The 12,366-nt window shown below is 35.8% G+C and overlaps 1 protein-coding gene across 1 annotated transcript in view; it reads left to right on the top strand.

Moving 5' to 3' along the window:
* Positions 1-2,577, top strand: part of LOC119636300 (transmembrane GTPase Marf-like) — a 4,713-nt gene extending 2,136 nt beyond the window's left edge. Inside the window, exon 2 of the mRNA XM_038031604.1 lies at positions 330-2,577. Within this exon, the coding sequence (XP_037887532.1) occupies positions 330-2,577 (2,248 nt within the window). The remainder of the gene's footprint in view (positions 1-329) is intronic.
* Positions 2,578-12,366: the final 9,789 nt, after the last annotated feature.

Raw genomic sequence — 12,366 nt, forward strand, 5'->3', positions numbered from 1 at the left:
TCTATGCTTTATGGAATATTACCCATAAGTAATCCAGACGTTTTTCTGCTTGTTTGCAGAACTGTGCAACGTTAACCAGCAAAGGCACGAAACAAGCACTTTTTTTAAAGTAACTAACGAATAAATGACAAATATTTTACGTCAATTTTACTTTCGTTGTTATTTCTTATATATAGTAAGAAAAACTTTTCTTCCTAATAAATATTATTTATTTTCGTGTATAAAGGCGACATCTTTGAATCGTACGCTTTCGATGGTCATTGCTGTTGACGCAACGCGAACAACTCGTACGAAGCATTATCAAATTTGACATTCGCTCAAAATTCAAGTAATTACGAAATGACATCTGCAATGGTACCTAGTACCCGGGCGATGCATGCAAATGCTGATAAATCGCCGTTACAGGCATTTGTTAAAGCTAAGAAGAAAATCAACGATATTTATATGGAAATTGAGGAGTATGTAGATGAAGTCACGCAGTTTATTAACGGTTTGCATGTAGAAGAGGAAATTGTTAACGAAGCCGAACGGAAAGTCTTTGCAAGTTATGGTCATAAAGTGGCCGGCATTCGTGAAATTTTAGCACGCGATCATATGAAAGTCGCTTTCTTCGGACGCACATCGAATGGCAAAAGCTCGGTTATAAATGCCATGCTGCGCGAAAAAATTCTACCGACCGGCATCGGTCATACTACAAACTGTTTTTGCCAAGTTGAGGGTAGTGACGGTCCTGAGGCATATCTTATCAAAGAAGGCTCCCATGAAAAGCTCAATGTAACAAGCATCAAGCAATTAGCAAATGCTTTGAGTCGAGAAAAATTAAGCGAAAGCTCTCTTGTGCGCATATTTTGGCCTCGCGAACATTGCAGTTTATTGCGTGATGATGTCGTGTTTGTAGACTCACCCGGCGTAGACGTTTCGGCTAATTTAGACGATTGGATTGATAATCATTGCTTAAACGCCGATGTATTCGTGCTAGTTTTGAATGCTGAATCTACAATGACGAGAGCCGAAAAGCAATTCTTTCATACTGTATCGCAAAAACTCTCGAAACCCAACATTTTTATATTGAATAATCGCTGGGATGTTTCGGCTAATGAACCCGAATTTCAAGAATCTGTAAAGTCACAGCACACTGAACGCTGTGTAGAATTTCTTAGTAAAGAATTGAAAATTACGAATGAAGCGGAAGCCGCGCAAAGAGTTTTTTTTGTATCAGCTCGAGAAGTCTTGCAGGGCCGTGCAGAAGAAGCGAAAGGCAATTCGCCCAGTTTGGGTGCAATTGCCGAAGGTTTTCAAATGCGTTATTTTGAATTTCAAGACTTTGAACGTGAATTCGAAGAATGCATATCCAAGACTGCTGTACAAACAAAATTCGAGAAGCATAGTTCTCGAGGAAAAGCGCTGGCAACTGAGATGTGCGAAATGCTAGAAGACATATTAAAACGCGTCTCTGTATTTCTCAATCAGAAATTGGATCAAAAAAATATTTTAATTGAACACATTCAGGGCACTGAGATTGAAATGATAAATGTTGCGCGTGAAACGAAATTACAAATACACAATATGGTCGAGGGAGTGGAACAGAAAGTGTCGAAAACTCTTAATGACGAAATTTGGCGTTTAAATGTATTCATCGATAAATTTAATATGCCTTTCCATCCGGACCCACTAATGTTGAGCTATTATAAAAAGGAATTAAATTCCCATGTCGAGTCTGCTTTGGATTCTAATTTGCGTGCTAGAATGTCGATGGCTTTAACTATGAATATAGAGGCAGCAGAACGTGATATGATCGCACGTATGCATGCTTTGCTGCCAAATGAAAAGTTCAGTGAGCTGACAAATGAAATTTTAGCAAGGACTCAACCCTTTGAGATGCTATACTGTTTAAATTGTCAAAACTTGTGCGCTGACTTTCAAGAAGCCTTAGAGTTTAAGTTTTCCTGGGGTATTTCGGCCATGTTACAACGTTTCACTGGGAAGATGAAGAAACGGATTCGGAAAAACCGAGCGGCTATGTATTGCCAAAGTAATGCTCAACTTGCAACGCCAACTCGCATGACAATCGCTCCGGTCGGTGGCACAATTAAAGAACGAATGTCAATCGTATCACGTCTTGCCTTGGCTTCTGTAGGATTTCGGGGTACTGTAGGCGGTCTTGTCGTATCGGGAATTATGTTAAGAACGATAGGCTGGAGAGTATTGGCAGGTTTTGGAGTTCTTTACGGCTTTGCTTATATGTACGAACGTCTCACTTGGACAAAATCAGCTAAGGAGCGCGCTTTTAAATCACAATATATACGTCACGCAACCAAGAAACTTAAAATGATTGTTGACCTCACCTCGGCCAATTGCAGTCATCAAGTGCAACAAGAGCTATCCAGCATATTTACTCGTTTATGCCGCTCTGTTACCAATGCTACCATTGACATGAACGATGAGCTTAAAACGCTGGAAGCACAAATTACGCTACTCGAGAATACTCAAAAACGAGTGAAATTGTTACGCAACAAAGCCAACTACATACAAAACGAATTGAAAATATTTGAAAATATTTACATTAAATCAAATTAATAGTGAGCTTATTACCTTTTATTTCGACCCCTAAAACGAAATCAAGGAAATTCAAAATCCAAATAATTCGCCAGATCGCAAATGTTACCCTTACCTGATTTAAATGAAATTGCGATTGTATTCTGAGCGACTTTAAGTGCAAATATTATTTATTGCAAACTCGTGAACATTTTTTAAATTATGCGTAAATATTTTAGTTTTAAATAATAGTCGTATGTGAAATTTTTGACAATCTTTTTTTTTATTAGATATAACTGATTCCTAGAAGAAGTCTTCAAAAAATTGCATTCGTTTTTTTTTTTTTTTTGCTATGTCAACTGGAAAATATGCAATTGTTCCATTACTACATATTGTAAATTCTTTTTTTTTTGTTTTTGTATAACTAAACTTTATAACTTTTGTTTTTTTTTTTATTTTTTCTCTAAATAAATTTAATTGACAATTGCATCAGATGTCTTTGTTGATCTCCATTTAGCAACGATTCTGTGTTATATGAGTAAATAGTGGAAACAAACCCTTTTTTATACCCTCCATCCCAGGATGGGGGTACACTCATTTTGTTTTTTTTTTTTTCCAAAATATATGTAACTCCCAAAAGGAAGCTTTAGTACATTTATTCTTTATCAGCAATAAAGTCTGATTGATTTCATTTATCCATGTCCGTCCGTCTGTATATCTGTGTGGTGTGCGTTCTGATCGCACAAATAAAGATATCAACTTGGAGTTCAGTAGAAACATTTGGGAGTTTCTATACGCAGCTTGCTATTGAAAATGGCCCAAATAGGACGGATCGAAAGCGCGCAAACAATATTACGAGTAATTAAGTTTAATTTTTTTTTTAGTTTCTTGGGAGGTTATGCTTATTTATCATAAGGCTAACAAGTCAAACCGTTTAAAGCTATTTTGTATACTCTCTGGAAATGAAGAGATGTTACCTACCTAAAAATGGGTTAACTCTACAACGCATATGGTACACAGCGCCACAGGGGGGATTAACTTTTTCCTAATAACACCAGTCGTTAGGGTATCAAATAAAAGAACTTTGAGAGTAGAATGGAAAAAAGCACTGTAGTGGGTATGCGAGATTCTTCTCCCGCCGAATATAACTTTCGAACTTGCATAGCCACCAATAAGAAATCCGGCTTGCGTTCAGATTAAAGCTGGCTAATTAATTCTCTGTTTATTTGCCATATATTACATAAAGTATTCGGTCTGCTAGGAGCTTGTAAAAATATAAACAGTGTACAGAATAGAATAAATTTGCAAACTCCGACTGACACATTATTTAAAAACATAAATTTGGCGAAAAAAGTTAATGATAAGGGATAGGAGTAAGTTAGAAACATTGTAGAAGAAAAAAAACGTATCGACAGTCACCCATTTTGACGTGCGTTGATAATTTAATGTTAATAAAAACTAACAAGTCAATGGTCTTGGGTTGAAATCTCAAGTTCGGTATAGTTTTAAATAAAGCCAATGGCCTAAAAAGCTAGTGCTTTAAGTCTATTCTCTTTTCGGTAAATATCGTTTAGCTATTAAAAAGAATTCGATGAAAATCTGAGAATACCCATAGCTGAAAGTCAGATCGTTCCATTGAATGGGATAATTCTGTTTCCTGATACAGATTGAAAAACATATCGTTTCCACGCTTTGGAGAATCGGTGAAACGTGTCGTTCCATTGATTGGGATAATTCTTTTTCCTGATACAGATTGAAAAACATATCGTTTCCACGCTTTGGAGAATCGTTGAAACGTGTCCTTTTGCAAGTATTCTACACCTTGGCTTGCTTTCCATGCTCAGTGTTTTTGTGTTCACAATCTGTGGCCATAGTTCTCTTCTTTCTTTTTTGTTCAGAAAAAAAGAAGGAAACATCCTGACAAGTTGATCAATAATTTGCTAGAAAAAAAAAGAAGTGAACTCATGGATTTTAACATAATTTCACTCAAGTTATTATTGTTTATTGATTTTATCTGATATTCTTTACCTAGGGAGTATAAATTAATTCGATTCGTTATTTTTTAGTCAAAAATGTACCTATTTTTTCAAACCAATACGAATAAGCGGATTCATCAATGTATGGTCGTTTGTTGTATACTAATTTTTCCTTCCGCTTAGTGAATTTTTCGAATATCATTTCGGCAAAATGTTTCGTCTGTTGAGACTACTGCCAACAGAACCCTTTTTCACGCGGATAGCTTTCGAGCAAACAATAAGTCATCTATTGAAACCCGTGTAAATCCGAGGGAATAACGTCTGTTGATAACAGCTTGGAGTTTAGAGCATTCCAAGTTATAACTGCAAACATTTCCTGAGCGAGCTTCTTTATACTGAAAAGTCGCATATAATGACTTTTAACATATATTGCTTGCGTTTTTCGCCTCAATCGCTTTAATTGTTGTTGTGGTAGCTTCCTTTAATCAAGAGTTCGTTAGGGATAGACCAAACCATTCGAATTAAGCAGGAAAAGGAAAGTTTTCTGCAAATCGTTTGTTTTTTTTTTTTACACAGAATTACACCCGTTCACAGTTCTAACAAACTATGTTGCGTACCTTTTAATGGGATAATTAATTCAACTTCGTGTAGCTTCAGGCTAGTGCTCTCAAAGAAATTGCAATGTTTGTGCACTCTACAATGTTGTTTGTGCTCTCTCTTAGATAACGCGCCGAAGGCCTTTGCACCATCAATATAATGAAATCCACAATCTACCAGTTGACCATGATTACCTTACCCACCCCGAATATAGTCGTTTTGCTGTTTGAACAAAATCTTCGCGAGTTTTTTGCTCTGCCTGCGCTACGGAAAGTATGCAACCATATGGTAACGTTATACCCGTCTTCGTAAGCAATACTTTTTCCTATTTTTTTTTTTTAAGTTGCTGGGGAGGGTAAAGGGGGAGATGTAAAGCTTGTATAAAGTATGCATTATCCAGAAGGATGTCAAATGCGCCCATATTTTCTCCATTCAGAGTCATTTTCAGCATCAATTTAAGTACTTGTCTGTCCTTCAACGTTCATTCAAACCCGAAATGATTTGATCTACGCTCTTCTCACTTTTTTTTCTTCTTTGCTTGTTTCATTGACACTTGTGCGTTTAGGATGAAAGATGCGCATTTCATTATAGTTCGAGTTTAAAGGAAAGCCCAGGGAAATATTTGAAGTAAACCCTTGAGATACGAGATGAAGGAAAGATTTCATTTGGCTATTAACACATAAGCAAAACGAACCGACGATCCGGACGACTGGGTTATCAATGCGTTTTTGACAAATTTTTTTTTTTTTTTTGAAACAATACAACTGTGATAAATTCATGAACGATGCGATGCGAAAGCTCAATGTTTGCCGATGATTTCAATTTAAAATTTCCAAAACAAATATCTGACAAATAAACACATGCGCCTATAGCATACACCGATATACATATATATATGTGTGTATGTGCATTTGTACACATTGAAAGTAAGAAGAGAAAGAAAAAAAACTAAATAAAACAGGGCAACGATTACAAACATTTTGTGGGTAAAAAACTATGCGTGGATTTCAACTACCGAGTTACGTGCGCGTATGCGTATGCGTATGCGTCACAGGAAAAGGGCAGAATGCGCCGCCGCGCCGATTGTTTACGAAATGTTTGCGGCGGATATCTGCTGCATTTTATGCGTGTACAAAATATATGCAACGACTCATTGAAGCGGCTTGAAGGCTTTTGTGACATTATTGAAATTACTTAGCAAAGATAAAAGCGAACAAATGTATTCACCAAAAAACTGAACACAACTGGCCATCGCAACTTTGCAAGCAACTTCATCGACATGGTTATATCATAGATTAAGACAATAATGTATTTCTGAGTTCATCTTATGCGCATAGATTTGGCAGTCGGTCAAGCACCGAACACATCTCCTTACAAACTTTTGTTTTAAATTGGATTCGATTGTTTAACGAATCTCTCCTCCTCTCTCCTCGAGTCTCTCTCTCTCTCTCTTCCGTATTTCTTTTAATGTTTTGCGTATACAGAAGCATACGTCGATTACGCACATCTTTAAATGGCGAGCGCTGCTACTTCCAGAAAATGTGCTCCGGAATTTAGTTTTGTTTAATAACTCTTATGGGAACTTTACAATTATTTATGGTCCCCTCCCCCATCACAGCTCTTCCCGTCTTCTTCCTATATAGCAATTTTTTATTAAATAATTTTTTATCTACTGTGGATATTTTTATGCGGCTCGAGATAACTTTGTAGTCACTTTCGCATCTATTGCAGACGCTTATGTGTATGCTCCAATTACTCTTGCCGCTACGTTAAATTTTGTATATTGCAGACACTTTCAAGAGCAATCTCGCTTTTAGAATCTGTGCGTTCGGTATTGTTTGACTAGTGTAACGTTACGCCCTAGACAGCAGGTCTTGCCATCTTATTTCTATTATTTCACTGTTCTAGATATTCTTGTTTACACTGTAAATACATCTGCTCGTAGGTACCTTTAGAGCTTCTGTAGATACTTTCCGTATCTACTGCAGATAAATTCAACCACATTTACGTCTATTCTGCGTATTTTTATATGTTAATTTCATTGTTTCTCCCGACTCTGCCATAGGTAACTTTGCGTGTCTATGTCTGCAACAAATAGCTTGCTTTGTATCTACCGCAAATCTACATTAATAAATTACTATACTAAAGATGTCTTTCTGTCTACTATAGATACATTTATATATTAGAGATACATTTGTATCCACTATTGATGTTGCCATTTCTATTTTGGGGATTAAAAAAAAAATCGAACTGGTGAAATGCTACACTTTCACCGACCTTAAATAAAATAACAATATTTTCCAGAAGAAATTCGACGGAAAATTTTATACTAAGGAGTTTTAAAGTGAATGAGTGGAACAGTGTCTTCAAAATAATAATGCCAATCCGCCGCCATAATTAGCAAGAAATGAATTCAACGAGGTCAAGGGTGCATTTCCTCTTCTTTTCAATCTCTATTCAGAGGTAATCTTTCAAGAAGCTATTCAAATGACCGAAGCAGGCATTGAGGTCAATGGGCAATTTATCAATAACACTTGTTATGCGGATGATACTGCTTGCTATTCTAGCAAACAATATATAATCTTATATAGACGATGGTTCAAGCCGTGAATGATCAAAGTAACAGCTTTGGCTTAAACCTAAATATCAGCGAAACCACATTTATGAACATAAGTGGAGCGAAATGTGTTGCCCATGTGTGTTGTAAATTGCTAGAGCTTCGCAACGTTTACAAATGGCAGAGGAACCCTAGTCGAGTTCAGAATCGAACAAGAGCTAGATATCTTCTAAAGGCATACGGCAGACTTTTTTTCTCCGATTATTTCAGAAATGGAAGAGTCATAACTCATTTCTCATTTCTCAAATTATGAGAATTTTCCCGATTTGTTCGCATGAAGAAGACAATGAAAAAGCAAATGAAATAACTGGGAAGACGGACAGAAAGTCTCCAATTGAAACTTTTGCTGAATGCATTTTCTTCAAGTTATTCATGCCGTGGCAGAGCTAGAAGTGAGCGCGTTTTTGCAAAATTTAATTAGGTTCCTCGATAGAAGTAAAGATGAAACTTGTGCAGAATTGTGTTTGCATCGAGATGGTTTTTTTTTTTTTGGACATAATAACCCAGCTGCACTTTATAAATTTTTTTATTATTGTGTTGTTGTTATATTTTTATTATTTCGTAAATTTACAATTTTCTCAAGATCACAAGAACACAAACAATGGAACATTTGTCTTGAGTTGTTTTCGAGAGACGGGTGACAATGACCGTTAACCAACTTTTAAAATACAATAATAAATAAACAACGAGCAGCTTAACAACATATACACACACACATATACACATCAGAATCAGAACAACAGCAACAAAACAATGCAAAACTATAAAGAACAAGTACATTTTAACTAAACCGTAAATAAATCCAAAGTCTGTGCGAAACTCTAAACTCTAACCGATGCATACGTGAATGCATATATATATATATATATATTCGAGCTCTTCACAAAGCAAATGTATGCGTGGATGTATGTGTCTATACATCTATATGTGTGTGTGTTTGTGTTTGGATATATATTTATGTATGTATCTGTTTTACACACTTGAAATTCGTCTTCAATTTTTTTATTCATTCTGCCGTAGTTAGTTTGCACCGCTGTAAAAATCGTTATGCGCGCATGAATGTAAACCCAAAATACACGTATACGTACATACGGACATGCACCGGCATAAGCTCGCTTTGTAATTCTTTTGATGGAATTCCTTCAAATTCCAACAATATTTTTTTCCTCATTTCTGTTTTCCGTTTTCTTAATTTTTGTTTTCTTTAACATTTGTTAGACCATACGAAATAATGAGCGTAGATGAGCCGACCGATGCATACGCATAAGTTCGCGTATGCGGGAAATACTTTAAAAGTTTTCTTTTTCTTCTTCTTCTTCTTCTATTTACACAAAATATTTGATGAGGAGTTTGTTGAAAACTTTGTAAATAAATGCGAATGTGTGTACGCGAAAAAATTGTAAATTAAATGCATTCGCTTTGTGTCACAAGTAATGCCGCAGTGTCATCACAAGCCGTAGAAGCGAAATAGACTAGATATGCAAACGACGTGGAAGGAGAATCGCAAAAAAATTCAAATTCAAATTGAATTTAAGTGGATATCAGTTTAGAACGAACTACAAGCCATGATTAAATTGACTAAATCATGTTTGGAATTAAGTTCGCTCTCAGAAGACATGAAATATCGTTCATTTGAATTGAAAATAAGGTAAATAGCAACGTAGAAGATTAACCTATGTTTACTTCGCAGAGTCCAAATCGAGTAATAGTTACATATAAGAAGCATTAAAGCTTATGGAAACTTGGAGAGGCAAAGTCAAATACAATCATAGCGGCTGTAAGATCCAATCAGAGGCATCAGAGGCAGATCGATACATAATTGAAGTGACATTAAAGTTATGCAAGTTAAATAGTGTCGAAGATAACGAATCGAAAAAGAGCTCTTGCAGGATCCAGATATTATTTATCTAGAGAATGGGACTCAAGTTGAAATAAAGCCGAAAAATAATCGATTTAGCTTCCACCGTGAAGTTGGCTTCTAATCCGTAGTAGAAATAGTGCAAGTGTTAGATAATGGTAAGTAGTCCGACTTGTAATGTAACAGTGTAAGTGAATGAGATCAAATTAAAGCTTTTAACGAAGAGATTGCAGTGGCTTTAAAGACCACTTGCTGTTAATTGTAACAGCGGCGCAGAGCATCACCGATTCTGAAGTGAAGACATGTGACGAACACGTGCGGAGAAAACTTCAATGCTTTTAAAATTTCATTACTGCAACAAACTACATTCGACCTTAGACAATATGTCAAAAAAAAAACTTAATAAACACCTTTTGTGTATGAGAAATTAATTAATTGGAAAGATTATAAGGTTCAGCTCGAGAAGATCTATATATTCATCAGATTAGTATCGTTGGATGGCCAGATTGAAAGAAGTCAATATAAAGTGTGTTATTAAATAATTTCCCGGAAATAATCCAAATAGAATTAATGTTGTGGAAGAATGTAACATTGGTTTATATGTCCGAGGCCCATCTACGAATTATAAAAAAAAATTATAAAAAGATAGCAAGTGAATGTAAGAGAAATATGTGAACTTAAGTAAAACTTGCACGAAATTGTTACACAAACGAAACGAGGCAAATGAAACAATGTTCCACCGGCAGTGCGAAATCATAGTGGTACACTAAGACCTCTCTTGCGCTAGAATAAAACCATTTATTCACTTCTTTAAGCCGCAATCAAGCAAGTTTTGTCGCCCTTCTAACAGATCTTTATTTGGCAAAGGGGATTAAGAAGAAGACTTCTTGTCCTTGAGAAAAGTTCATTGGTTTTATTAGCCAAAGAAATTATTCGTTTAGAAGGCGGGAAAATGGGTGTGGACAGTATTGAGAAGTTAAGCGTATGACATTCCAAGCAAACTCTTAGCATCGATTGCTCAAACAAGGTTTCTCACCGTAGTTTCCTTAATGCCACCAATAGACAAAGAAAAGATTTGACATAAGAAGAAAGTCAGATGTGAGGTCAGAGCCCAATCCATACGAGGTCCATTTTCTTTTTTGTTTGATTAAAACACTTCGAGCTTCGCGCAGGAAAACGCATAACAATTCGTACGTAACCGGCAGGATTTTTATGCCGCGTAGAAGTCAGCGGGCTTTTGAAATTTACCCAAACCGAAGCAATTAAGCAAGAAAATGGAAAAGACAGTGTTATGAGCGATCGTGACAAACAAAATAATTTATTTATTATTTTAATAAATTTTTAGAGTAAAGTTTTCACTTGAGATGTGAATTCATTAATGAAAAAAAAAAAAAACAGATTCAAGGAGAATAAGCAGCAGCAGCAGCAGCAGCAGCATATGCATAGAACGATAATAGTGTGATGAAATATAAAAAAAAAATATTTATTTAAATTAAAAATTGCCAAGTTAACGTTAAGAAAATAAAGCAAAAAAAAAAAAACAGCAACAAAATCAAAAGAAGAATTAATGTTGGAAACCTTTAAACCTTTACACCCATATGTATAGAGAGGCAGACGAGAATAAAGAAGTAGTAAAAACTAAAATAAATAAATCTCCTTAATATGTCCAAAGCAATGCAGACGAAAAGGTAAGAATTTCCACGTAAAACTGACGCATTCCAATAAAGGCATCTTCCTCTGCTTCATCTTCGGCTTCTTCTACTGCTATAGCTATAGCGCAATAGCGTCAATGTGACTGCCACTGACTGTAAAGGTAATCAAACCAAAAAGTTGTATAATAAAACAATGTACATATGTATCCATGCATGTATATCGGTAATGTGCGCGAGTACGAGTAACACAAAACTTAAGGAAGATGACTCAAGCGCAATGAACGAACGACCACAGAATTGTCGTTTACCAAATTGGTGTTCAAAATACGGTTAACAAAAACAACAACAGCAACAGCAGCAAGAACATAAAATCGGTGAGCAGGAGTAGAAGCAGAAGCAGAAGAAGAAGAAGAAGAAGAAGACGAATAAGCAGAAGAAGCAGAAAAAGACGACATACACGACAACGAAGAAAAGTTTAAACAAATACTTATTCAAGGCGACGACGAGTGCGTAGAAAAAGTTTCATAAAAAAAAAAGAAAAAAAAGCAAAACTTTAGTACAACGTTAAGCGACAGACAGACACATACGGGCAAGAAAAGAAAAAACAAAAAAAAAAAAACAGCCACAAAAGTCCTTAAAAAGTTATTTGTGAAATGCATCCATCAAAGTCTCTTCACCAGCAACGGCAGGCACACAGCTCGAAAAGTCAGTCAGTCAAAATCACCAAAGACCCTAACCGATCAAAACGAACACCAAACCGAACATTGTACGTAACCCAAATGACTACTAAAAGCAATGCAATGCTTACGAAACGGACACTAAACCGAATCGAATCAAGAATTATTATTGTTGTTATTATTGTTGTTGTCTGTTATTGCTGTTACTGTTGCTGTTGCTTTTGCCGTTTATATTAAAACGCGTTAGCTGATCTATGGCTACTGGAAATGAACGGGAACTTGTTTCGAGCTTATAATGCGGCGTAAAACTTGAAAAGCGTTCTTACCGTACCGTACCACTGTGGGATGTATTTGTGTGAATTTATTACATAAGTATGTACATACAATTTGCAATCACATATACCTATGCTGCATATGTACACATATATGTATATATATATATATATTTATACAT

The sequence above is a fragment of the Glossina fuscipes genome, unplaced genomic scaffold (assembly GCF_014805625.2).
Source record: "Glossina fuscipes isolate IAEA_lab_2018 unplaced genomic scaffold, Yale_Gfus_2 28, whole genome shotgun sequence".
In the NCBI taxonomy this organism is placed as follows: domain Eukaryota; kingdom Metazoa; phylum Arthropoda; class Insecta; order Diptera; family Glossinidae; genus Glossina; species Glossina fuscipes.